This window comes from Rhinolophus hipposideros, assembly GCF_964194185.1.
Source record: "Rhinolophus hipposideros genome assembly, chromosome: 10".
NCBI lineage: Eukaryota > Metazoa > Chordata > Mammalia > Chiroptera > Rhinolophidae > Rhinolophus > Rhinolophus hipposideros.
In genome coordinates this window covers 708,202-735,473 of record NC_138056.1, presented here as the reverse complement: position 1 = coordinate 735,473, position 27,272 = coordinate 708,202, and the positions used below count along the sequence as shown (strand labels likewise).

At 62.4% G+C, this 27,272-nt stretch overlaps 1 protein-coding gene across 1 annotated transcript; it reads right to left on the bottom strand.

Moving 5' to 3' along the window:
- Positions 1–285: 285 nt before the first annotated feature.
- On the bottom strand, positions 286–27,272 carry MUC2 (mucin 2, oligomeric mucus/gel-forming; the record flags this gene model as incomplete). The annotated part of the gene is made up of 52 exons (XM_081064289.1): positions 286–523; positions 662–788; positions 994–1,033; positions 1,245–1,373; positions 2,031–2,129; positions 2,216–2,338; positions 2,470–2,510; positions 2,724–2,828; positions 3,100–3,274; positions 4,528–4,559; positions 4,658–4,755; positions 4,898–4,967; positions 5,307–5,485; positions 6,087–6,312; positions 6,573–6,756; positions 7,366–7,613; positions 8,140–8,314; positions 8,609–8,853; positions 9,142–9,312; positions 10,118–10,384; positions 10,427–10,955; positions 11,001–11,450; positions 11,568–12,781; positions 13,904–14,632; positions 15,683–15,886; positions 16,292–16,335; positions 16,645–16,792; positions 17,325–17,456; positions 17,662–17,818; positions 18,332–18,571; positions 18,687–18,866; positions 18,950–19,060; positions 19,350–19,488; positions 19,756–19,907; positions 20,226–20,326; positions 20,421–20,473; positions 20,636–20,891; positions 21,300–21,426; positions 21,669–21,763; positions 22,272–22,436; positions 22,522–22,659; positions 22,743–22,812; positions 22,901–23,011; positions 23,102–23,240; positions 23,320–23,437; positions 23,943–24,068; positions 24,333–24,543; positions 24,713–24,822; positions 24,941–25,031; positions 25,360–25,474; positions 26,382–26,652; positions 27,197–27,272. The coding sequence occupies 52 exons, from the start codon at positions 27,270–27,272 to the stop codon at positions 286–288; spliced, it is 9,774 nt and encodes a 3,257-aa protein (XP_080920415.1).

Sequence of the window (27,272 nt, the reverse complement as noted above, 5' to 3'; positions counted from 1 at the left end):
GTGTGGAGCTTGGTGTCCAGGCCCTGTGGGGAGTGAGGGGCTCCCTCTGGGCTATCTGGACGCACGTGCCCCCAGGAAGCAGGCGAACCTCGGCCGTGCTCAGCAGCCCACCCAGCCCCTCAACACCAGTGGAGGCACACTCACTCTGCGTCTCTGCCTGAGTTTATTTTGAAAAGCAAAGAATTGAACAAAGGCTCAGAAAATAAATATCTTCAGAGAGGAAGTTTAGGAGGCAAAGAAATTCAGAGGGTCAGCAGGTGGAAGGATGCAGGAGGGACGCCCTGCTCATGCCAGCCCTGGACGCAGGACCTGGGAGCCGGAGCGCCGACTGCGGCTGGGGGCCCTGCGCTGCGCCAGTGGGACCTCGCACACCGTGTCTTGGCACAGGCAGCTCTCGATGTGGGTGTAGGTGTGACTCCGGGAGCTGCCATCCGGGCAACTCAGCACCACCTGCCGCCGGCTGGTGCGCTGCTCCTTACAGCAAGAGCACTTGTGGTCCAGGGCCTGCGCTTCGGCCGAGTACCTGGGGGCAGACCAGAGTGAGGGCCGCCTGCCAGACGCAAGAGCAGCCAGAGCGAGGGCCACCCGCCCGCCCCCACCCACAGGACAAGCAGCCCCCCTCCCCTGCCCCCACCAGGGCTGCTCTCTGCCTGAAACTCACATGGCAAAGGTCCCGCAGGACCCAGAGCAGTAATTCATGGTGACTTTCCCCGTGCAGCCAGCGTCCGTGACTATCCTGGTCATGGGGATGGTGGAGCAGGGGATCCTGGTCTCATTGCGAGGGATGCCTGGACGACAGGGCGGCAGCGGCTGTGGGACGGCCCCACCGTCCCGGCCCAGCTCCCCTCACTGCTTCCTCTCCCCTCCCCACGCACACCCTCGGCCGCCCTGGAGCTAACCCATCGTCCAGCTGACGGCAGCTCTTGGGGCTCTGTGCCTGTACCCTCACCCCGGCAGGGGCCCAGGGAGCCCACCCATCAGGCCCGTACTCACATGTCTTGCAGCAGCCATTGGGCATGAGGGTGATGGAGCCCTGAGGGAGTGGGGGACAGAATGAGCCTGAGACCCCAGACCCCCCCAACATTGAACGGCCCCCAGGGCCACAGGGGTGGGAAGGGGCAGTTCTTGCAGAAGGGGTCCAGGGCAGAGGCCACTGTCCCAGCACTGGGACCAGCCCCCAGGTCCTTGGAGGCCCCAAGTCCCAGCAGAGCACCCATCGCCAGTGTCCCAGCCAGGCTACTCACCGGAAGGCAGCTGGTGGGGTCAAAGTCGGGGCAGGTGATGTTGGAGACGGATGAGATGAGCTGGTTGTGAATTTTCACGCAGCTGAAGAAGGTGCAGTTGTTTTTGGGGTCACTCTTCATGTCACCGGGCTGTGGGGCAGAGGACAGTCCAGTGAGCGCTGGCAGGAGGCCCACCCAGAAAGATAAGACTGGGGACATTTGGCAGCCCCGCCTCCCAGGCAGGTGCAGCTTCTGGGACAGCAGGCCCAGCCAGCAGGCCCAGAGCCACAGGCAGGTGACACCCAGGAGGGCCAGGGGACAGCCACCAGCTTGTGGTCCATAGACGTGTCCACTTCCCAACCCCCAGAACCTGCAAGTGTGACCTTATTTGGGAAAAGAGCCTTTGCAGATGTCCTTAAATCAAGAGGAGGTCATCCTGCAGTAGCAGGTGAACCTAAATTCAATGATAACTATCCTTATAGAGACAGAGAGAAAGAAGAGGCCACGTGAGGACGGAGGCAGAGACGGTGACACAGTGAGACGGCCACAGCCCAGGGATGCCTGGAGCCCCAGAGGCTGGCAGAGGCAGGAGGACCCTCCCCTGGAGCTTGTGGGAGGAGTGGCCCTGTGACACCTGGCTCTCGGGCTCTGGTCCCCCGGGCCTGCGAGACACTTGTCCCTGCCGTTTTTCACCCCTGGTCTGTGGTCACTTGTTATGGGTGCCCCAAGGCACTCGTACAGCGTGCTGGCACTGGGAGACTGAGCCGGGGCTGCAGGTGCCCCCCGTGTTAGGAGCCCCCCTGGCACCTTTAGGATGAAGTGCTGGTTATCAGGCCTGTTGATGATGCAGTGGGTCTGCTCACACTTCCGGCAGCACTCCCCAGGCGCGTCCACAAGCTCGAAGCCCTAGGAGACAGGAAGGAGTTGGAGAGAGGAGAGGGGAGCGGGTGTGGGTGGGGCCCGTGCTCCCCCTCCCCAGGGAGAGGCCTCACAGTGTCGCAGGTGGTGTTGCAGGGCACATGGCTGCAGGACACGAGGTTGAGCTGTGTGGCGCTGTCCGTGACGTTGGTGCAGACGCAGTGCTGGCACTTGGAGGAGTAAACTGGAGAGCCGGGCTTGGGGCGCAAGGGAGGCGAGTGAGGCCGGCACCCCACGGGCACCCAGGCCAGCCCCGGAGCCCGCCCACCACCCCGCCCTAGGCCCCGTCCCTCCTCTCAGCACGCCCCCAACACCCCCCCCTGTTCACCTGGTACTCGGCATTCTCAAGGACACACACGCCCTTGGGCACTTGGGAGAAAGAAAAGAGGAGTGTGGGTCAGATATACGTGGACTCTGGGCACTGGGCCCAGGACGCGCGCCAGCGGGGAGGGCAGGCCCCAGGAGGGGGCCTTTTCACCCCACCCGCGCCTCATGCCTCAGCCCAGGCTTGTTGCCTGCCCCCCCGGTCGGTCGTCCTCGGGCTGCCCTGGGTTCCTGCCCCTCCCCCCCGGGCCCACTTACCACACGAGTACACGGGGCAGCACCTTCCAGGTACCATCTCACTCTTCACATCAAATCCCAGAGCACACAGGGGAGCCTTCTCCTTGCACAGGCTGGTGTTGCACTCTGAAGAGAGAAGGAGGAGACCCGGGAATAATGAGGACGATGCTCCGCACAGGCAGGGCCCCAAGAGCCTCCCACACACAGGCCCAGGGCCTGAGGGCGTTGGCCACTCCCACACCCGCTCTCAGCTGGACATGCCCTGGCCTCCAGCAGCCCCACCACTGTCTAGCTCATGGGGAAGGTGGACACATGCATGGGGGCTTGCTCAGTGACCTAGGAACCACAGGAGGGGCCCAGGCATGACTATGGCTCCCCTGCCCCCAGGAGGCCTTACTGCAGGTGGTAATGTTGCAGCAGGTGTCAGCAGGGTCGACCTCCGTGACCAAATAGGTGCCATCCTCTGTGCACTTGGGGGAACTCTGCCTGCACTTCTTGGGCTGGCAGACGATGCCACTTCCACCCTCCAGGCAGACACAGTCCTTACAGTCGAACTCGAAGTGCTCCCCAAACTGCAGGAGAAAGGAGGTGAACAGGGAGAAGAGCCCCCCACCATAAACCAGTGCTGTACCACGGTGCATCTGTGCTCAGCGGTGACAAGGGACAGCGTAGGGCACCCATTAAGGGCGCTGTGGGGAAACGTGTGCCCTCCCAGGGAGGTTCTGCTCCAGGACAGCAGCCCCCATTCAGGCCCAGGCCACTACCATCATGACAGTGACCTGCTCAGCAGCATTGGTCTACCGGGGCCAGGCACATGGCAGACACACCACAGGTTCTATGGACTAAAGAATCAACCACACGTGAGCCACGGACCACGTGCAGCGGCCAAGACATCGCTCGGGGTGAGACAGAGCATCACATGATGGGCAGGTGGTGTGGAGGGTGGATGGACACATAGAAGGATGGATGGATGGACAGATGGGTGGACAGACGGACGGACGGACGGATGGATGGATGTGTGGATGGATGGATGTGTGGATGGATAAACAGACGGATGGATGGATGGACAGACGGATGGATGGATGGATGGATGGATGGATGGATGGATGGATGGATGGATGGATGGATGGACGGATGGATGGATATGTGGATGGATGGATGGATGGATGGATGGATGGATGGATGGATGGATGTGTGGATGGATGGATGTGTGGATGGATGGATGGATGGACGGATGGATGGATGTGTGGATGGATGGATATGTGGATGGATGGATGTGTGGATGGATGGATGGATGGATGGATGGATGGATGGATGGATGGATGGACGGATGGACGGATGGATGGATGTGTGGATGGATGGATGTGTGGATGGATGGATGGATGGATGGATGGATGGACGGACGGACGGACGGACGGACGGATGGATGGACGGACGGATGGACGGACAGATGGACAGACGGACGGACAAATGGATGGATGGATGGATGGATGGATGGATGGATGGATGTGTGGATGGATGGATGGACAGATGGATGGACAGTCAGATGGATGGATGGATTGTGGATGGATGGATGGATAATTGGATGGATGATGGATGGATGGATGGATGGATGGGTGGATGGATGATGGATGGGTGGATGAAAGGAGGAAGTCATGAATGGGTGGGAGGGTGAGTGAACATCCCTGTTAGCTCAGAGTTCCAGGACTTAAATGACTCATTACTTAGTCTTTGAGCTCCCAGGTTCTCACATCCAACCCATCCCACCCCCAAAACTCAGGGTTTGTAGGAGAATCCCACCCCAGCACCAAGGGGAAGGGCCTACCTCTCTGGGAACGTTGTCCGGTCCCACACAGCCTAGGAGAGAAGAGACAAGTGCAGTTAGCAGCGTCGGGGGCCGCAGGACCAGGCTTGCCCTCACAGGCAGGAGAGAAGACCGCGAGTGGGTGACATACCACATGAGTTCACGCAGACATCAAAGCCAGGGGCATAGTTTATGGTGCCCTCGGGGCAGAAGCAGCCTTCCACCAGGAGGGTGTTGTTCTGCGAGGAGCTGGAGGGATGGAAAGGCATCATGAGGTGGGTGTGCAAACAGCTGGGGAGCGGGCAAGCTGGAGCAGCAGGCACAAACAGTGCTGCCCAGGTGCCCGGCCGGGAGGGACCCAGGTGCCCCAGTGCATCCTCCCAAGACTGACCTGGACTTGCAGGTGGGCTCTTCTGCAGGACCACAGGCCCGGTACTCCCTGTGAGACGGGCAACTCACGGCTGTAGGAGGGAGGCAGCAGTCAGAGAGGCCAGAGTCAGGAGGGAGGAGCCTGTGCTCCCCAAAATGACAGTACTCCCCAGCCCCCCCACACTGCCTGGCACTGCCCGCCTCAGCCCCCTATGCTCTCGAGTTGGGCAACTGGTACCAGTTGTGCTTGGCAAGGCCGGAAGCACCCCAGCCCTCCCAGACCCTTCAGCCGGCCCTCCTTCCCCACCCCAATGCCCAGCCTGGTCTCCAGATGTGCCTGGCCACCCATCCCAGCCTGGCTTCAGGCTGGGCACAGCGCCCGGCAGAGCCCTAAGAGACCCAGCCCAGGGCAGTGGCATGCAGGCACGTACGGCAGGCCCCGTGGGTGTGGTTCCGCCAGTCAACGCAGACGCCCTCCTGGGCACAGAGGGCTGCATAGGTCTGTAGGCTGGCGCACTCCATGCCCGAGTTGGGTACAAAGCAGCTGTCAAACCGGCAGGCCTCGTAGTAGTGCTCGGGGGGTGCCAGGGAGTGGCACTGGGCAAACAGGCTGTCAGAGAGGGCACAGATCAGGCTCCGGCTGGTGGCACTCCCTGCCTCAACCCTCCACCAACCACCTCCACCTGCATAGCCTGGAGGCACCCAGGCCGGGCTCGGGGAAGGAGGGCCAGCATTGTGGCCCAAGGATGAGGTGCCGTGGGGCCGGGCTCCCAGAGCGGGAGGCTCCACGTCTAAATGGTGTGTGCCAGCATCCTCCCTCCAGCAACCCTGGCAGAGGGTCACCCAGCCCCAACTTGCACAACTCCAGGCGTGAGGCACGCACTCCCCACCAGCTTTGGGAGTGCCCCCCTCTGTCTAAGCCCATCTCTGCCTCTGATATCAGCTCTGGACACTGGTTCTGCACCGGGTCTACTGGTCTACCCAAGGATTCGAGCTCAGCCCACAGTGTCCCATCTGGGGGCAGGAGAGGTCTGGGCGGTCAGAAAAGGCACAGGGATGTCTGACGGCGCTTGCTCAGAGCCTCACACTCGGCCCCTTGCCTCCACTCCTCTTTGCACACAAGGTGGGGGGCACAGAGAAGTGAGCCTGCTCCCCAGGACCCTGCAGCTCGCTAGTGACTGAGGCAGCAGCCAGGCACAGGGGCGGGTCACCTGTCTTTGATGAGTTCGCACAGAGGAGAGGCACAGTCCTGGTTTGGGGTGTGGCTGCTGCCCCCCGAGGGCGTGGTGGCTGGGCGCCTGGTGGTGAAGGTGGTGTGGGGGCAGTGTGGCTTGGAGGGGTCATTGACCACCCACTGGTCAGCTGCGACCTCGCAGTCGGACACCACCTCCCCGCTGGGCAGCACACAGTCGTCCTCGGTGTTGTTGGTGCACGTGCCTGTGTCAGCGAAGAGGCCCATGCTGAACCAGCAGCGGGGCGAACTCTAGGACCCCTCCCCTTCTGCAGCCCTGGTTCCCTGGTGACCAGCTGGCCAGGGCCAAGGGCACAAGTGACTCCAGAGTCCTACTGGCCTCCCACAGGAGCCAAACCCGGGGGCCCTGAGCAGAGGGGCAGGAGAAGCACACTGGGCTGGCGGGCGCTCAGACCCAGCCTCTGCCCCCCCACCATCCCCAGGGCCAGCAGGGGCCAAGGCTCACCACACTGGCCCTTGGTGTTGTTGCCGAACAGGCGGTAAGGCAGCCTGATGGAGAAGGACAGGCCGTTGTAGGAGATGACGGCGCCCAGCTCGGGAATGTCCACCACGTAGTTGATGCCTGACTCGTACACCTGCAGCCCGAACTTCTTGTAGGGCAGTGCCACGGCCTGCTTGTTCACCTGCACCTGGATCAACACAGTGGGTCAGGGCAGGCGGCTGGCACAGAAGCCAGTGGCTTCCCAGCTGGAGGCCAGCCCTGCCTGGTCACCCCTCAAAAGGGAGCCTTGTGTGTCCAACCAGGACAGGGCCGGGCAAATTGCACCTTCGGGGGTCACTAGGGTTGCTCCGCCCATTCTCACACTGTGTGTGCAGCAGGGGGAATCTCTGCCCGTCCCCTCCCCCTTTCCTTTCCATGTGCAGGACCAGAAACTTGTCCTGACTGGTCCCAGGGGTACAGCAGCAACGTGCTGCCCTCGGAGCCCCCAGAGACTTTGGGGCCCCAGGCCATGGGAATCAACAATTCCATGTGGGTGTGTGCACGGCCCCTGCCCACCCGCCCCTGTACTTGGGGACGAGGCTTCTGCCACAGAGACCTATGTGCAGTAGAGGTGGTAGGGACTTGAGTGGGGGAACCCAAGGGGTCCCCGCACGCCCCTGGAGGGCCTGTGAGAAGAGCTGGATGTGTCTGCTGAGCAGCGGCCCTGACTCCTGGGGCCTCAGCCCAGTGCCGCACCCCGTGAGGGAACCGGCACCGGGCCCCCGCTGTGCACACCCCCGCCTGCCGGCCGGCCTACCTGGACCTTCATGGGTGCCATGTGCACTGTCTTCACCAGCACCTCCTGGGTCTCGTGGCGCACGATGAGTGTGCGGGGGCAGGACACCTTGTCATTGACGTCACAGTGGTAGTTGTCGATGTAGACACCAAAGTTGTCCACCTTGGGATCGATCTGCTCCACCAGCACGTACGTGCAGTTGCCCTGGTAGCTGTAGTACAGCCCGTCGAAGGTGACGTAGTGGGGGTCCCCCCAGCCTGTGCAGTAGCCTGAAGAGGAAGCTGGGATAAGCCAGCGCACAGCCCCGAGCCGGGGGCTGGGATGGGACAGGATGTGGTTAGGAGCTGAGGGACAGGTGGGAAGGGCCGGCAGGAATGAAGGGGCCAGAAGAGTCTGGTTCCTGGAGCACATGGGGTATCCATACCAGGGATCTAGTTCAGCTTCCGGCCCCCAACAGTGCCTCTCCCCACTCAGCCCACAGTGGCCCGTTCCTTCTGCAGGACGGGGCCTGGCTTTGGAGCCGGGAGGTCTGGCTTCAAATTCCAGCTCTGCCCCTGTAGCCCTGGCCTCATTCTACCAGGCAAGCCCCTGCCCCTGTCTGGCCCCCTGCCTGAGACAGGAAGTGAGCAGGGGCCTGAAGAGTGCCTAGGGACCTGTGCATGGCCCTCAGCAGTGCTCAGCAATCGGGCCATCATGTCCAACCTGGGGTCTGCACCCAACGACCTCAGGCCCTGAAGCCCCCCCCACACAGAAGGGAGACGGGGGGGAGGGTCCCTGTGGCATTGGCAGGCTTACAGTCGCACTCCCAGTGCCAGCAGCAGCCATCGGGGTCCATGACTCGCACCGGCGTGAGGTTGTTGGAACAGGTGGGCATGGGCGGGGGGTTGCACTCCACCTCCACGAGCTCCACAGTGTTGTTATGCTTACAGACGGCCATGGTGCAGTTACACAGCCACCACGTCTCGTTCTCCTGCAGGCGGAGAGGGTAGAGGGTCAGCGGGTCAGCCGGCCGCCCAGCCCACGCAGCTTGGGGGGCCCATGGGGGAGTGCTAAGATCCCTCCCTGGGGGGCTGGAGGCCAAGGGTGGCCCGTCCAGGGGGCAGCGTCCCCGGCCTCAGGTCAGCCAGCCAGCTCTCACTAGGGCTCAGCCCTCCTGGGAATGGGTCAGGACATAGGGGACAGGGCCATCTGACGTGACCAGCAGAAAGGCAGTGCCTGGGGCTCTAGATGCTGAGGGGACAAAAGCCACCCACAGCCCACCAACCTGTCTGGGAGGATCAAAGTTCGGGCACCCAGGGGGCTTGGTGGAGGTCGGCGTGCTCGATGTTGTGGACGGCCGTGTGGTCGGCGTGGACGGACTTGACGTGGAAGAGAGTGTCGGCTTGGAGGGTGTGGGTGTTGGGGAAGGTGTGGACGGGCAGGACCAGTTGAAGAACTCCAAATGGCAGCTCAGCGAGCAGTTCACGTAATAGCATGTTTCTCCATGGGTGCCATTGTACACCAGATCGCCTGCGAGGGAGAGACCCAGTCCTTATACCCTCCAGACAGGGCTGGCCACCTGACTCCACACGCAGGTCCCCACAGAGGGAAGCCCACCTCCACCCCCACCCCCACTTCTCCCTGACTCGTGGCCTCACGGTGGAGCCAGCCACAGCGACAGCTGCCCACACCCAGCAAACAGCTTCCTGAGCAAGGGCCCACGTTAGACCTGAGACCTGACTCCTACCCACTGGTCAAAGCCACCAAATTCCCACCAGCCTCCACTGCCTGAGGATCAGAAGTGAAAAGCTCGGGTACCTGGAGCGTAGTATGTGTCATTTAAAACACAGCATATGATATGGGGGGAGGTGACCGTGTTCACGCTGGTGCTGGGGGTAGCGATCGGGCTCGTCGTGGGGATGGGCACGCTGGTTGCGGAGGTGGTGGTCTGTGGTGTGGATGGTCGAGGTGGCGTGGTGGAGGGGCTTCCTGTGGTGGTGGTGGACGCAGTCATGGGAGTGGGTGTGGGTGTGGAGGGGGGTCTTGTGGTGGGCGAGGGGGGCCCAGTCGTGGCTCCACTGGTGGGAGTGGTCTTCAAAGACGTAGGACCTGATGTCTGTGTTCCTGTAAAAATGGAAGTTACGAGTGAGGGCTGACAGCATCCCCTCATCTTAGATGCCACAAGGGCCTGGCAGTATCTGCACACAGCTCACTCAGGGTATAGTAGGTGGCCCGGAAAGGCGTCATGTCCATTGTCCCAGCGCTCAGTCTCCAGGAACGGCAGAGTGAGCAGGGCCCGTGGGGAGGCCCATGGGTTAAGCACCTGCTCTGGGGTAAGCAGGAGAGGGGCCATGGAGGGACGGTCTCGAGGGCACCTGACTGACAGCCTCTGCTCCCACCCGGCCCTGGACCCACATGCCTCTCTGGGCTCCCTTTGGGACAGTTTTGCCCACATTGCCCATCACATAGCCATAAGCTGAGGGCCAGAGGCAAAAGGCAGCTGTGCCTGAGGGAAGACATCCTGTGGGGGCAAATGGGGGGGTCTTTGGCTCTGCTGCCCATATACAGGCCAGTGGTCAGCGGCTCCCTGAACACTCACTGGCTGAGCTTGGCAGGCAAGCACCTGAGACTGCCTGGAACCTTCCTGGGAACCGTTCTCAGTGGGCAGAGCAGGGGCACCTGGCTTGGGTCTGAGGAGATGCCAAGCTCCCCTGGCAGGAGAGCAAGCTCTCATGAAGTAAGGAGGAACCATAAGTGGAACCAGCTGCCATGCAGGCTCCTGGTGTCTGTGTACCTGGAGTGGGTGGAGGAGAGGGCGTGGGGCCTCCTGTGGTAGTGCCTGTTGGTTTCGTTCCCGTGGTCGGAGAAGGCGTGCTGGATGTCTCCACAGTTGTTGAAGGAGTGGTCAGAAGCGTGGTTGATTCCGTGGAAGAGGGGACAGTGGACTGAGAGGTTGATGGGGTGGAGGACTCAGGCGTGGTGGTCTCAGGCACGGGTGTTGTGCTTGTAGGAATCGGAGTCTCCGTGCTAATAGTGGTGGTGGGTGTCGGGGGTGCGGTCACTGAGGTGGTAGGTGTAGGGGTTGGGGTCTCTGTGGTGGTGGTGGTGGTGGTGATGGGGGTCGGGGTCTCTGTGGTGGTGGTGGGTGTGGCAGTAGGAGTCACTGTGGTGGAAGGTGTAGAGGTTGGGGTCTCTGTGGTCGTGGTAGTGGTGGTGATGGGGGTCGGGGTTGGGGTCTCTGTTATGATGGTGGGTGTTGGGGTTGGAGTCTCTGTGGTGGTGGTGATAGGGGTCGGGGTTGGTGTCTCTGTAGTGGTGGTGGTGGTGGTGACAGGGGTCAGGGTTGAAGTCTCTGTTATGATAGGTGTGGCAGTCGGGGTCATTGTGGTGGTAGGTGTTGGGGTTGGAGTCTCTGTGGTGGTGGTGGTGGTGGTGATGGAGGTTGGGGTCTCTGTTATGATGGTGGGTGTGGCAGTCGGGGTCACTGTGGTGGTAGGTTTTGGGGTTGGGGTCTCTGTAGTGGTGGTAGTGGTGGTCGTGGTGATGGGGGTCGGGGTTGGGGTCTCGTTGGTGATGGTGGGTGTGGCAGTCGGGGTCACTGTGGTGGTAGGTGTAGGGGTTGGGGTCTCTGTGGTGGTGGTGGTGGTGGTGATGGGGGTTGGGGTTGGGGTCTCTGTTATGATGGTGGGTGTTGGGGTTGGAGTCTCTGTGGTGGTGGTGATGGGGGTTGGGGTTGGGGTCTCTGTTATGATGGTGGGTGTTGGGGTTGGAGTCTCTGTGGTGGTGGTGATGGGGGTTGGGGTTGGTGTCTCTGTAGTGGTGGTGGTGGTGGTGACAGGTGTCGGGGTTGAAGTCTCTGTTATGATGGTGGGTGTGGCAGTTGGGGTCACTGTGGTGGTAGGTGTTGGGGTTGGAGTCTCTGTGGTGGTGGTGGTGGTGGTGGTGATTGGGGTCGGGGTCTCTGTTATGATGGTGGGTGTAGCAGTTGGGGTCACTGTGGTGGTAGGTGTTGGGGATGGAGTCTCTGTGGTGGTGGTGGTGGTGGTGGTGATTGGGGTCGGGGTCTCTGTTATGATGGTGGGTGTGGCAGTTGGGGTCACTGTGGTGGTAGGTGTAGGGGTTGGGGTCTCTGTGGTGGTGGTGGTGGTGGTGATGGGGGTCGGGGTTGGGGTTGGAGTCTCTGTGGTGGTGCTGATGGGGGTTGGGGTTGGTGTCTCTGTAGTGGTGGTGGTGGTGGTGGTGACAGGGGTCGGGGTTGAAGTCTCTGTTATGATGGTGGGTGTGGCAGTCGGGGTCACTGTGGTGGTAGGTGTTGGGGTTGGAGTCTCTGTGGTGGTGGTGGTGGTGGTGATGGGGGTCGGGGTTGGGGTCTCTGTGGTGGTGGTGGTTGGGGTGGTGGTGGTGATGGTGGTCGGGGTTGGGGTCTCTGTTATGATGGTGGGTGTTGGGGTTGGGGTCTCTGTGGTGGTGGTGGTGGTGGTGGTGGTGGTGATGGGGGTCGGGGTTGGGGTCTCTGTGGTGGTGGTGGGTGTGGCAGTCGGGGTCACTGCAGTGGTAGGTGTTGGGGTTGGGGTCTCTGTGGTGGTGGTGGTGGTGGTGGTGGTGGTGGTAGTGGTCATGGGGGTAGTTGTGGGGGCACAGTCCCTACTACAGCAGTAGACGTTGATCTCATAGTTGAGGCAGTAGGGCTGGGGTATGATTCCCCCTGGCTTCTGATCTTCGTTTTTGCACACCAGTCCAACTGAGAGGTCGCACACCACAGTTTGTCCAAGATTTTCGATGGGAACATTGGGAAACTGAGAAGCTCTACAGGAGATGTTGGCTGCCCAGCCTGACTCACAGACATCCTTGATGGATTCAAAGTCTCCACCTGGTTTGGTAAAGCTGGGTTTACCGGAATCCAGCCAGCCTGTCCATTCGCAGTCACCCACACAGTGCGTGGTTGTCGGCTCGGTGATCACAGTTGTAGGGGTCATTGGCGTAGCAGTAGATGTCGTTGTACTGGTCATCACTGTGGTCGTTGGTTCTGGGGTGGATGTTGGCAAGGTGGTAGATGTGGTCGTCACTGTGGTGGTGGATGGTGGGGTCGGGGTTGAGGTCTCTATTATGGTGGTGGGTGTGGTGGTTGGGGTCACTGTGGTGGTCGTGGTAGTGGTGGTGATGGGGGTCGAGGTTGGTGTCTCTGTTATGATGGTAGGTGTTGGGGTTGGACTCTCTGTGGTGGTCGTGGTGGTGGTGGTGATGGGGGTCGGGGTTGGGGTCTCTGTTATGATGGTAGGTGTTGGGGTTGGGGTCTCTGTGGTGGTCGTGGTAGTGGTGGTGATGGGGGTCGGGGTTGGGGTCTCTGTTATGATGGTGGGTGTTGGGGTTGGGGTCTCTGTGGTGGTCGTGGTAGTGGTGGTGATGGGGGTCGGGGTTGGGGTCTCTGTTATGATGGTGGGTGTTGGGGTTGGGGTCTCTGTGGTGGTCGTGGTGGTGGTGGTGATGGGGGTCGGGGTTGGGGTCTCTGTTATGATGGTGGGTGTTGGGGTTGGGGTCTCTGTGGTGGTCGTGGTGGTGGTGGTGATGGGGGTCGAGGTTGGTGTCTCTGTTATGATGGTGGGTGTTGGGGTTGGGGTCTCTGTGGTGGTCGTGGTAGTGGTGGTGATGGGGGTCGAGGTTGGTGTCTCTGTTATGATGGTGGGTGTTGGGGTTGGGGTCTCTGTGGTGGTCGTGGTGGTGGTGGTGATGGGGGTCGAGGTTGGGGTCTCTGTTATGATGGTGGGTGTTGGGGTTGGGGTCTCTGTGGTGGTCGTGGTGGTGGTGGTGATGGGGGTCGAGGTTGGTGTCTCTGTTATGATGGTGGGTGTTGGGGTTGGGGTCTCTGTGGTGGTCGTGGTGGTGGTGGTGATGGGGGTCGGGGTTGGGGTCTCTGTTATGATGGTGGGTGTTGGGGTTGGGGTCTCTGTGGTGGTCGTGGTAGTGGTGGTGATGGGGGTCGAGGTTGGTGTCTCTGTTATGATGGTGGGTGTTGGGGTTGGGGTCTCTGTGGTGGTCGTGGTGGTGGTGGTGATGGGGGTCGGGGTTGGGGTCTCTGTTATGATGGTGGGTGTTGGGGTTGGGGTCTCTGTGGTGGTCGTGGTGGTGGTGGTGATGGGGGTCGAGGTTGGGGTCTCTGTTATGATGGTGGGTGTTGGGGTTGGGGTCTCTGTGGTGGTCGTGGTGGTGGTGGTGATGGGGGTCGGAGTTGGGCTCTCTGTTACAATGGTGGGTGTTGGTGTTGGGGTCTCTGTGGTGGTCGTGGTGGTGGTGGTGATGGGGGTCGGAGTTGGGCTCTCTGTTACAATGGTGGGTGTTGGGGTTGGGGTCTCTGTGGTGGTCGTGGTGGTGGTGGTGATGGGGGTCGGAGTTGGGCTCTCTGTTACAATGGTGGGTGTTGGGGTTGGGGTCTCTGTGGTGGTCGTGGTAGTGGTGGTGATGGGGGTCGTGGTTGGTGTCTCTGATGAGGTGATGATGGGTGTGGTGGTTGGGGTCACTGTCGTAGTTGGTGTTTCTGTGGTGGTAGTGGTCATGGGGGTTGTTGTGGGGACACAGTCCCTACTGCAGCAGTAGACGTTGATCTCATAGTTGAGGCAGTAGGGCTGGGGTATGATTCCCCCTGGCTTCTGATCTTCGTTTTTGCACACCAGTCCAACTGAGAGGTCGCACACCACAGTTTGTCCAAGATTTTCGATGGGAACATTGGGAAACTGAGAAGCTCTACAGGAGATGTTGGCTGCCCAGCCTGACTCACAGACATCCTTGATGGATTCAAAGTCTCCACCTGGTTTGGTAAAGCTGGGTTTACCGGAATCCAGCCAGCCTGTCCATTCGCAGTCACCCACACAGTGCGTGGTTGTCGGCTCGGTGATCACAGTTGTAGGGGTCATTGGCGTAGCAGTAGATGTCGTTGTACTGGTCGTCACTGTGGTTGTCACTATGGTAGTTGGTTCTGGGGTGGTCCTCAGCGTGGTGGGGGTGGGGGTTGAAGTTGGGGTCAAAGGACATTGATCCATTGGCAGGCAACAATTCACACGTATCTCATAGTCATAGCAGAACTCAAAGACTCCATTTCCAAACTGGTCTTCATGTTTGCAAGTGAACCCAAACGAGACGTTGCACTGGACCTTCTGACCCAGTTCCTCCAAGCTGAGCTCAGGCTCTTTGACCGACCTGCACTGGATGTCCTCAGGGGCCTGGCAGACACTGTTGAACGTCTCTTGGTCGCCACCATCACTGCCGGTGTCCGGGTGATCATTGTTGATCCAGTCGGACCAGAAGCAACATAGCTCTAGGGAAGTGAGATCCAGTATTGGTCACTTACATCTGAGCACAGCACCTACCTGGGAGGTCACTGGGACTCAGGGAGCTCTGAGACCCCACGACCAGCTGGCCCCCGTCATTGCCAAAGGACCAGACTGTAGGCTGAGAGTTAAGGGCTGGACACCACGTGCACCCACCCGTATTTCGAGGCCTAGAGAGGCTAGAGCTCCCCTGGTGTTATACCATATGAGAGACCCAGGCCACAGAGCTCCAGCCTAGTGCCCCTTTCTAAGCTATTGGTAAATCCTTGTGCCAAAATAATAATAATAATAATAATAATAATAATAATAATAATAAAAAGGTCACCCATTCTGGTGGGGAAGCACGCACTGGAAGGTGCTTCATCTGACTCTTGGCTGACAATGTTGTCACCCAGAGCCTGTCAAGTCCCGCTGCGTGAGTCTCAGGACTCAGCAAGTCAGGAATCCGTCACCAAATGCACCATGTGTGGTCCCTAAGCAGATGACCAGGCAGCCGGCCATTTTGTGGGACTTTCTCGGGCCCATCCATCACCAGGGAGTGCCGTCTGCACACTTACTGGGAGTTGTTGAAGGAACAGACGAAACTGCTGGGAAGTAAGAAAGAGAGCATGTCATTATGTAGTTTGAGATTTATAAATGTTTTTCGTTTCTCCAAGTTTCCTTTTCCTGCACTGTCATGTGCTGCTGGCTTGTTCAGTGGTGGCTACGAGGGATGTAATAGCAATTCTCTGCGTTTTCTAACCCATAGAGGCATTTCTTGCTGATTTGGGGAAATGTCCCCAAGTCACCTTCACTGTGGTCTGGGCTCAGTGATGTGGTTATGATGCTGGCCTCTCAATTGCCAAGGTTGGGGACCCAGGAGACATTTATTCCCTGAGCAGAGAGGCATGTCAGCATCACCTCTACCCACAGGCAGAGATGAGACCCTGCCACACTGGCCACGCTCCTGCCCCTAGAAGGGCCTTTTCCACTGAGCTCAGGGTGAGGGGGAAGGCAGGGGCCCTAAGAGGTATGGGGTGCATGGCGCTGGACCTCACCTGTGCTGGGGGTTGGGGTGGTGGTGGTGGCCGTGGTGGTGGCCGTGGTGGTGCAGGTGACAGAGGTTGTGGTGGCGGGTGTCGAGGAGGAGAAGGGTGGTAAGGTGGACATGCAGATGTTGAAGTGCTTCTCCACCGTCCCGTTGGGGCCACAGATCTCCCAGTAGCAGAAGGAGCCATCCTGGGTGTAATTGAGAATCTTCCCTGGGAGGTGGGAGGGAGACAGACATCAACACATCTGGAACCAGAGTCCCTGGGCCTATCCAAGTAAGGGAGAGATGGGGCTCCCCAGCTCCTATAAACCAACGCTCCATCAGAACCCCACCCCCAGAACCCTAAGGGCCTCGTCAGAACACAGAAGCTGGGTCATAGGAGGGGTGGCAGGAGTTCACCACAGGGCCACCGGCTCCCATCAGGAGAAACACAGCCATGTGATGGGAGCCGCACAGGGGCTGCTGCAGAGCAGAGCCAGGTCTGGGCCGGAAAGGGCGCCAGCAGACCAGCCACCCCAGCCAGGTGAGCCCAGGAGCCCAGGGACAGGCAGCCGGTTGGGTCTCCTGGGGGGACCCCAGCTATCCATCTCCAGGGCAGCCGCAGGGGGCAGCTTACCTTCCTCTGGCTGGCAGACAACTTGCGAGGAGTCAGTGCACACGCTGGAAAGCAAGTTCAGTGGCTGCAGGTCCCAAGGAAACACTGGCTCCCCCAAGCCCAGAGCCTCAGGACATAGCCCCAAAGGAGCCCACCCACTGGTTCTAACTGTGGGCAGAGCGAGGAGGGGCGAGGTGGGCAGAAGCCAGATGGAGAGGGGAGGATGAGAACGGATGTCCCGTTCTCTGGCTCCCATGCGCGTGCGTGTGCATGTGTGTGCCTGGGCGCCCACACACGTGTGCACTCATGGGTGTGCATGTCTGCCTGTGTGTGCGCTGACCTCCCCCAGCCCCCTGTGATGTGAGCTTAGGTACCAAGACTCGCAGTCATTCTTGGGAGGAACAGATGCTCCAGGTGGGTAGTGGGTGTCCCCATCATAGCAGCCGCACTTGTCTCTCGTGACACATTTCTTCAGTTCCTCGTCGTAGATGGGCCTGTCCGCAGGGCAGCGTGGGTAGCAGCCTAGTGGGCACAGGGCACTGGGCTGAAACCACGATGAAGGGTTACATGTCCACCAGACCCTGCCCACTGTCCGCCAAGGCAGGACCCTCTCTCCAGCATGTTCCTCTAGGAAGGTCAGCTGGATAGGTAGGAGCCTGATTCCCCAGCTGGGCCCAGCACACTGTCTTGTGGCCAAAGGGACAGCCAGGCCCCGCCCATCGGCTGGTGGACAGCAGGCCCCACCCACCGGCTGCACCCTTCTGACCCTGGCCTGGTGTTCCTCTCACTCCTTCATGCTTAGTTCTCAGCTCAAAGGCCCCCCAACCCATCCTCTGAAACGTGTCCCCATCCTGCCCTGCCCATTCCTTGCAGCACTTCCTGCTCCTGACCTTATGCATTAACCTATTTCTTTCCTGCTTCTCCCCTCAAGGGCAGGGCCCTAGCTCGGGCTCCAAACCCCTGTTTGAACAAATGCTGAAGCAAGGTGAGCTTGGCCCACCTGGAACTCAGGGTCCCCAGCCACACAGAGTGAGCCAAGGTCCTTCATGCTCACCCTCCAGGTAGGACACAGAGATGTTAGAGTGGACGCCGTTGATAGTCCTGCATGTCTCAAAGCTGCGGTTCCCGCAAGGCTCATAGTGCCACTCACATTCGTCTGGAGGGTTGTAGTAGTCGCAGAATATGGCTGGGGGTGCAGGGATGGGGTCAGACGGGAGGGCTGTGGCCACAGTGGTCCCAAGAAATGACACTTGGATACTCAGGCAGGGGAAAGCAGGGCAGGGGACCACGCACACCCCGTCCCTCGGGTGGCTGAAGTGCCGTCCCCCCCACAGGGTGGTGGCCCTAGCCTGCCCCGTGGGCACCCCGGGTCCAGACAGGCAGGCACTCACGGCACAGGTCAGGTGTCCTCCAGAACACGCAGGCGCCCTCCTTGGTACACTCCTGGGCATAGGCGGCCACAGCGGAGCAAAAGCACTCACAGTCCCCACCGGTGTCGCAGGAGCAGGAGTCGTGGACGCAGGCTTCGTAGAAGGGCTTGGGGTCCACCTGGGGGAGAAGCCGCCATGTGCCTGGGTCAGCGGTGGCTGTCCTCACGGGGCCGGCCTTCCCACAGGCCCGAGGAACTCAGGACCCCGAGGTCTCGCCACCCAGGGCTCCGTGGGGCTGATGGGGGTGGCGCAGAGGCGGTTGGCCACCCCTGGCTGTGCAGACCTGTCGCCCAGCCCCTCAGGGCCCTGGGGCCTTCAGCCAGAAGACAGCAGTCCGAGACCTGCTTCCCTACCCCTGCCACTGCCTGGACTGAGGGCCGTCTCGGTGTTAGGGGGCTATCTGTCCTTTCTCCAGCCCTGGAAGGTACGGGGAGGCTGAGGGCCCAGCCAGGGTCTCAGACGTCTGGTAACATGTCCACAGGACACAGAGGATGGAGCTGAAGCTGGAGCACAGGTGCGTCATGGCGATACGGCCAGACGACTGCCCGGTGTGCACGCAGAGCCTGTGGACGCTGCCCAGCCACGCCATGGCCACACCCCCTCCCGCTGGCCATGCCCACAGCCTGCCCACCTTGCTGTGGCAGATGCCAAAGACAGGACTCTTGATGATGCTGCACTGCTTCTCGGCCCAGGCCTGGCGGTGGGGGTTCATGGTGCAGGGCTCGGGCGTGGAGGTCACATCTGGGCAGGTGGGGGCCTCCTTCCAGCTGTTCCCGAAGTCCAGTTCACTCTCTACCACCATGTGGTCTCGCGTGGTGAAGTCATTGTTGGAGCGCTGGTCGAAGTTCCCGCACAGGCCGCACACGGTGCCCTGCGGAGACGGGTGTGCAAGGGCTTCCAGAAGGGGCTCGCGGGCACGGCGCTCATCCCCGCTTGCTCCCGGAGGCTCCGCTGGGCACGCGGGCAGGCAGGCGGCGGCCACGCACCTTGTAGGAGGGGGCCAGCTTGATGAAGATGGTGGTCCGCTTGTCCCAGATGACGATGATGCCGGTGCTGGTCTCCACCACCAGGTACTGGCCCACGTCCCGCGTGGTGTAGCCCACGTGATGGCCCACGTCCCGCTGGATCACCATGCGGTGCTTGTCCTCCAGCTTCAGCTCCGTCCTCTATTCCAGGGGAAACACCCCGTCACTGGCCGGATCCAAGGTCTCTGAGAATCCACGTGTCCCCGGGGGCGGGCAGCACTTACCCCTATGAAGATCTTGATGGCCTTGGAGCAGGTGACACCCGTGGTGCCGCAAGGGACATTCTCGGTGATGATGCTGAAGGAACCCAGCGAGGAGTCCTGGCCACAGTAGTCCTGGGAGCCACAGGGGACGTGAGTCAAGCCAGCCGGGCACCGGCACCCCACCCCCACCGAGCCTCAGCCCCCCTCTGCTGAGAGCGGATAACCATGCCGCACGCGGGACCTTAACCACCCCACACACAACCCTCGCTCCCCGTGCACCAAGGGAGGATCACAGAATTGGACGGTGGATGAAGGTGGGCCCCTCCCACCCCCAAGCCCCTCGCTGGGCTGAGAGCAGCCCCGGGCCATAGAGTGGGGCCCACGGGACAGAGGCCGGCCCTGGCGGTGCCCTCGGCGTCACCTGAGTGGCCACATAGGAGCAGTGTCCATCGAAGTCGTACTGCTTCCCATCAAAGGTGATGTAGTGGCCGCTCCCATAGATGGTACAGGTGCCATGGCACCTGGTCTGGGTGCAGGCCCAGCGCCCTTTCTGGCAGGTGCTGAGAAGAGCAAGAATGGGGCTGGAGGGGCTGCAGGAGCCCAGGGGTCCCACCCCTGCTCAGAGCCCTGGGTGCTACGTGGACAGCTCTCCAGGCACGATGCCTACAAGCCTTTGCCAGCCCGGAACTGCCGTCCAGCACCCCCATTAGGGCCAGAGCCCTGCCAGCCATGTGGGGACACGGGGCCCTGCAGACCCCTGGCCTGTTGTCCAGGACACACTGCCCTCTGAGCGCTTTGGACCAGGGTCAGCCAGGCCGGCCACTCACCAGGTGTTACAGTCCACCTTGATCTTGTCCCCGGGGGCATACAGGTCCTTGTTGTGCACACAGGGACACTCCTCCTCCTTGACACAGCCCCCACGGCCGTCGTCCATCAGCCCCTCAGGGCACACGCAGCCGCTAATGCACTCTGTGTGGTACTGGGGGCAGCCAGACAGTGGGGTTCAGGGATCCGATGCCAGGCCGGCCCTGCCCTTGAATGCTCGTCTGACACTGCAGACGCCCCTCACGCCCCCACCCTCCCCTGACCTGTCTCCCTGGCCCAAGCCCTCCTTGGGCGCAGCACTGGGCAGCAGACAGGTGAGGGCTGCCTGCTAGGGGAGCCCACACTGGCCCCGGTGCTCCAGAGGCTGGGCAGGGGCCCACCGGCCACCACTGCCCTCCAGGGACAGGGAACGCCAACACAGGCCCTGCGTGCGCAGGCGGGGCGCCCTGCCCCTCCCCGCCCCGACACTCACGTAGCCGGCGGCCAGCGTCTGGCAGCTGATGGGGCGGGGGTTCCGGATGGCCAGTGCGGTGAGGTTGTTGCAGTCAACATGAATCTTTGGGGCTGCGCAGCCTGTGGGACAGAGGGGCCCCCTTAGCTAAGCTGCAGTTGGGGGTGGGGACCGCCGACCAAGGGAGGAAGCCACGCACAGGCCTGCAACACTCACTCTGGCCGAGCAGCTTGACCTGGATGCAGTGGAGCCTCCCGTTCCGGCAGACGCTGCAGGAGAGGCGGGAGGTGAAGGAGCCTCTGGGAGCAGGCCCAGTGGCTCCGTGGGTCAGGCGGGGCTGTGCGCTCCCCCAGGGGCATCCGCCCCTGCCCCCCCCCCCCCCCCCCCCGCCCCCAGCTCCGCACCTCCCGCCCCTGCCCCGGGACACCCACCATCGCTCCTCCTGTTTCAGGACCACCTCCCCTGCCTCCAGGTAGAGGCCCCGGTGGTAACAGGAGCACTTGGCCAGCGGGACACAGCGGCCCTTCTCGTCCAGAAAGGTGTGGTCGGGGCAGCCGCAGCCGTCCACGGGCGCAAAGCCCTCGAGGCAGTGGCTGTCAGCCTCAGAGAGCGAGCGGCAGGTCTGCTGGCAGGTGGTCAGGTTGTACAGGAAGACCTGTGACTTGGGGCACGAGCCCACGTCCTTGTCTGCAGGGGAAGGGGCCTCGTGAGGGGCAACAGGGACGGCCTGGCCCCCACGCCCCACCCTGCTGACTGTCCCCGAGACACACCTGCCAGCCAAGGGGACAGTGAGGGCCGTCCCCCTGGCACCCCTACCCCACAGGCCTCCCCATGTGGGCAATCGGGCTGTGGCCACAGTTCCAGGACCCTCCCCGCTGGCAGAGGGCAGTGGAGGGCTGGTTTCCTCCGCTTCCGGGCAGAGGAAACTGGGAGTGCAGTCACCAGCTGCGGTGGGCCCACCCGCCCCCTGGGCCCCGACGCTCGGGCGGGGCTGCCACAGGGAACAACGGGTGAAGTGAAGGCCACCCCCAGACCCATCCCACAGAGACCCCAGGACCCCTGAGCCCCAAGACACCCGCAAGGGCCGGCACTCACTGCAGACGAGCTCCCGCCAGCCCCACAGCATGACGCCCTTGGTGGCACAGGCGCGGGCGTAGGAGGACAGGGCCGCACACATGCAGTCCTCGTTGTTCTGGCAGTTGCAAGTGTCGTATCTGCACCTCTGGGCAACGAAACAGGACGGTGACAGAGGAAGGTGGTGAGGGGACATGCACTGCACGCAGCAGCCTCAGACACGCACGTGTCGACATGTGCCTAGGCACACACAAACATAGCCACTCGCACACTCAGCAACTTCCCGCAGGGGCCTTGCTCGCAGCCAGAGGGCAGTCAGCCGGGGGCACACGGCTCACCTCCCTGGCCCGGGTCAGGCGTGTGGGGACTGCGTGCGCGGATCCCACCCACCTTGTAATACTCGGCTGGGTCCACGGCGGAGTGGCACCTGCCGAAGGGGCTCTCCGTCTTCTTCAGCAGGGAGCACCAGTGCTTGGCGTAGTTGGCTAGAGGGGAGTGTCCGAACCTCAGCGGGGTGGACCCTCTAGGAGGTCCCCGAGTCTGGCTGTCCTGTTCCCCGGGCTGGAGTGGACAGCGACCCCTTGTGCACCAGGCCAGGCCCCTGCCTCCAGGGCAGGTCAGCCCAGAACGGTGCCCCTTGCAAGGCAGGGGTGCCCACCACCTTCCCTCTCTCAACCTCCCAGGCATGGCAGGGTGTCATGGAGGGTGGAGGACATACTGTCATGGCACTAGGCCAGTCCCTGGATAAGGGCTGCCACCCATCCGTGAGTGGGCCTGGCCTTTCTGCTGTGTGACTTGGTGGGCTGCCAACATAGGCCACCATAAGCCAGGCACACAGCAGAACGCAGCAGGCGGACGGCTGGCCCCGAGTAGAGCAGGCCGTTTCTCTGCCCCCCACCCCCACCCACACACCATGTCCCACCGGGAAGCCCATCTGCCCGGCGAGGGCGCCATGGCCCAGAGCCAGCTGTCCCAGGTGGGGCCGAGCCTCACCACTCTCGATGTTGAGGGAGCAGGGGTCGTCCAGCCAGTCCAGCTTATCGTGGCAGCTGGACTGGGCCTTCCAGGTGTTGGCAAAGCCGGCCCCTGTGGCCTCCACCAGCCCACTCGCTGTCTCGAAGTCGTCGCCTTCCTGGCCGTTGAAGTTCCCGCAGAGGCCTGAGGGGCCAGGACACGGTCAGGAGGGGACAGGGCAGGCGGAGGCAGGGCAGGCCTCTGTGGGGGGGCCTGGGGAGCCACTCACCCTGCACGCGCCCCTGGGAGGCCTGGTCCAGCGTGAGAAAGAGCTGCATGACCGGCACCAACTGGACCTGCAGCCTCAGGCCGAAGGCGGTGCTCACCACCAGGTGGTAGGAGGACGGTTGGAAGATGGAGAAGCTGGCTGCAAGGCAGGGACGTGAGGGGAGCTCGGCCGGCCGACCCAGCCCGCCCGCCCCCAGCCGGGGCTCCTGAAGCAGGACTCACCTGTCACGTGAGGAAGATTCACCTGCAGCTCATTCAGGAGCACGCTGCCATCCGACTTGAAGGCCACCACCTGTGGGGAAGGCCGAGGGGAGAGAGGGGCTGAGAAAAGCCTGGGGGACCCTGGGGGAGCAGGGAAGGGAGGGGGCGGGGACACCCACATTCTTCTTCTTGTCGGCCAGCAGCACCACCGTCTTCAGGCAGGTCTGCTTGTCCGTGGAGCCGCAGGGGGCCAGCTCGCCCAGGAGGGCATAGGAGTCATTGTGTTCGCCCTGCGGGGAGGGCAGGGGGCGCAGTGAGGACACAGCCCACACAGGCCGGGGCCCAGCTCCGCCCTCAGGCCCTCCTGGCGGCCAGCCTACCTTGGTCAGCACGTAGTAACAGTCCCCGTGGAAGGTATACTTCTTCCCGTCGAAGGTGGTGATGTGGGACCCGCCCTCCAGGGCACAGGTGCCAGGACACGGCAGGTCTTTGCACACCCAGCGGCCGGCATTGCAGACGCTGTCAGGCAGCAGGACACATGTCAGGCTCAGCCGCCATCCCCGCCCACCTGGCCCCCAGCCCTCGGCCCCGGACCCACCAGTGCTCGCAGTTGTTGGTGACCTTCTGGCCGGGTGCGTACAGGTGTCCGTGCAGCTTGCAGTGGCACTGGCTCACAGGGACACAGCCCTTGCCCGCAATGTCATCGTACACAGTGCCTGGGACAGCACGGGACGTGACGTCACACTCAGCCGGTCTCAGAAGGGGCCGGGATCCCCGACGTGGGGCTGCCAGCCAGGCTTCCCACCCACAGGCACCTCTGGTCCTTTCGGTGACACTGTGGTCCCCACACAGTGTCTGGGCCCGAGAGTCTGGCCCCTTCCCAGAAACCTCCAAGTTCCATGGGCCGGGAAGGAGGAGGTAGTGACCGGAAAGGTGTCCCCCAGAACCCCTGGAAGCCACCACTGTGTATGTTTGGGAGGGATCTTCGGCATTTGTGTCCTTTCAGCCTGAACCTTGTCCCCTGACTTCCAGAGGGAAGTGCACCGTGACGTTCTTCCTGTACCACCTCTGCCCACACTGTCCCTTCGGAGCAGCGAGAACCCAAGCCCAAGGCAGTGCAGTGAGGCCACTCGTCCCAGGGCTCACAGGCCAGGTGGGCCCCATGGGGGCTGTGTCCCCTCCCGCCCCCTGGCCCGCCCCACTGGCTGCCGCAGCACGCACCTTCTGGGCAGAAACAACCATCCATGCGGTGCTCCTCACACAGGCTGCTGACCTCCAGGTGTGAGCAGGTGTCCATGCAGGGTGAGCCACTCTCCAGGTAGACCATGTTCCCGGGGCAGCTCTTGGCTGAAACGTCAAAGCCAGGCCCCTCAGCCGGTGGGGTGCAGTGGGCAGGGGCAGAGCAGCTGCACCGCCAAGGGCTCTGGGCTTGCCCTGCTTTGTGTCTGCCTCACACCCAAGGCCGAGGCTGCTTGTGTGGTCAGCAGTGTGGCTCCTGACCAGGACACCACGCCACCACGCCCTGGGCCGGCCAAAGCGGCCGCACTCCCCATGGATCACCCCCGAGTGCCCAGGGGTCCCATCCTCCTGACCCTGCCAGTGGGCACTCACGGCAGAGCGTGGCGGTCCTCCAGTTCCCTGGCCGGCCGCCAGCGTGGGAACACTGGCGGGAGAACTCAGCGATGGTGCTGCACATGCAGGAGGCCCCCGGCGGGCACTGGCAGCGGTCTTGCATGCAGGCCTGCACGTACGGCTCCAGCGGCACCAGGCCCAGGCACTCCTCGAAGGCCACGGCCGTCAGCAGATTCTCACACTCAGCAAGCTGCCGGGCACATGGGTCAGTGGGCGGTGGGCGGGGGCTGCTCGCACCCTCCTCCTGGCTACGCTGCCCAGGGGGCAAGGGGCTCTCGGGGAAGATCAGCAGCACTGTGAGCACGGGGCCCCCACCCCGGGAACAGCTGCTGCCCGGGCCGGGCCGGCCAGTGACTCACGTGCTCAGAGCAGGACTTGGGGGCTGGCACGTCCTCGGGGTCGTCACACACCTCCTCAGGCTTGTTGATTTTCTGCATGTTCCCAAACTCGATGGCGTTGAAGAGGACGCCTGGGGGTGGGCACAGCTCATCAGGGTGGGGGTGGCAGCGGGAGCCTGTACACAGCCCGTCAGGGGGGCGCCGGGAACCTATACACAACTCTGCCCGCCAAGCCCCTGGGAAACTCACCATCAGAGAGGAACTCGGAGTAGGTCTGCAGGCCGTTGTAGTCACCACAGAGGCCGCAAGTGTGGTTACGGAACTTACTGTCCAGCTCCAGCTGTCGAGGCAAGAGGAGGCCGGTGAGTGGCCGTGGGCCAGAGGACCACAGGCTGGACAGCAGGAGGAAGCCCCATGGCCAGGCCTCCTCAGAGCCTTGTTTGAATGGACGTCGTCTTCAGCGGGAGGGCTGGGGTCAGCCAGGGGGTGTCCTGGCATCACTGACGACTGGGCAGGGTGGAGGGGGCAGGCCGGCCCACCACCCCGGCCCTGAGGGTCCCGCCTCTGCCGACCACTAACCCACCAGTCTTCTCCACCAGCCTGCATGGAGGCCACAGGGAACTCCCAGCCCCCGACACCCTGTGCTCCCCTGGGGTCCTGGCACCCACCATAAGCGAGTCCTCACGGTTCCACATGAGGCTGAGGCCAGCACGGGAGAAGACCTTCGTGTAAGCGTCATTCTTCTCGATGAGCAACCCAGAGCTGTAGTGCGGGGTGGTGACACTGGGGGCACAGGAGAGAGTCACGTGTCAGCCACACAGCCACCCACAGCCACCCACACTGCTCCTGGCCCTCCCCAGTCCTGCTGCCCGGAGGGGACTGAGGCGTGTACACAGAGTGGCCGGATGGCCCCGCCTTGGCCTCTGAGCCAGCCTGGGGGCCACAGGCAGCTGGGCCATCGAGGCTGCAGTGGCTGGAGAGCCCCTGTCCACCTGGGCTGGACTGGATGCTTCGGCCAGGGCCACACCCTGCCTGCCCATCTCCCTCTCAGCAGCCCCTCCTCTGTCCAGGGCCCCGGGAGGAGGGAGGGCAGGCTCTACTCAGGTGGGGACTTCTCGAACCCCTGCACAGCCCCTCACTACTGTGCTCACCCCACCTTTGCCTCTGTGGGCTCTGTACCCACCCCGGCCTGAGCCAGCCGGCTGCCTGGGCTGCAGCCAGACCCTGCAGGTGGGGAACCCGCTGGGCAGGAATGCACCTAGAGCCTCATTGTTCCATAGACAATGCAGGGACGATAGCTGGGGCAGTGGGGAGGGGGCTCCCACAGGCCCCTTCCTTGCTTCTGTAACTCTAAGCACCACAGACACAGGGCCTTCTTACCAGACGGCTGCCCGGCCACCCTGGGCCAGGACATCTGCTGTCTCACCACTGCCCAGAGCCTGGGGGGCCCAAGCAGAGAGGCTGTGGCAGACTCGCAGGATAAGTAAAGCCCCTGAGGCCCCTGAGCCAGGCCCATGGGGGCTCCCAGTGGGGACTGCTCTGTGTTTGCTGAAAGAATCAGTGACCTGAACTCAAAGCCAGCACTATCCTTCTGAGCTGTGTCTTAGAACCGGGGCTCACGGGCGCTCACAGGGACCACTGGGCCCCCACTTGTAGGACGAGGGAGGGGAGGCCACCCAACCGCACATACATGGCCCCATTCACCACAACCAGCTGGTGGGTGAGGTAGATGGTGTCGTCTTTGATCATCAGCAGGACGTGCTGGAGCTGGGGGTGGCCCCCGTCACGGCCCGGGCTGCGTTTCACGTGCACGGCGAACTCCTTGTAGGAGCTGCGGCAGTCGGAGGCCAGGTTGTAGTCGCAGAGGCCGGGGAAGCGGTAGACGTCCCCGTCGAAGGTCTTGTAGTGGAAGTCGCCCCAGGTGCTGCAGACATTGTGGCCGTGGTTTCGGGTTCTACCCTCTGGGGTGATGGGGACACAGGGTGAGCAGCCCAGAAGACACCCAGCACCGGCCACAGCTGCCCTCTGAGGACCCTGCGCAGGCACCCAGCAGCGGCTTGGAGCCCTGGGGTCCCCGCACAGGCCCGGGGAGGGTATCCTGCAGGAGGGGCCTCCGCTGGACCTTGTCACCCAGGCTGAAGTGACCCCTTGTGCAAAGGGGCCATCTTGGCCTGGCCCCTCCGAGGCCCCCAATACCTGGGCCTATGGGCCCCCTGCCCACCGCCCTGGCCAACGCTGCCTCCCACGCTCACAGACCACGGCCCAGCTTGGGTGTTGCCACCTGGTGCAGCCCTTAGACACACACTCTGGCCGGGTGACCACTTCAAAGGGATGGTGGGAACCCAAGAGCATCTGTCCCCCTCCCTCCTTCCCTCCGCAGTTGGCAGGGGTGGGGTCTGCAGGACACCCCACAGGCTGAGCAGAGGATGACCAGCTCCTCCTGCCAGACAATGTGTGTGCTCAGCTGCCCGCACCTCCCAGACTCACTGCCCGCCACCGCCTCACCTCTCCGCAGCTCCACACTCCTGGCCGGGGTCAGGGCCAGGCAGAGGGCCACTAGGCAGGCCAGTGGCAGCCCCAT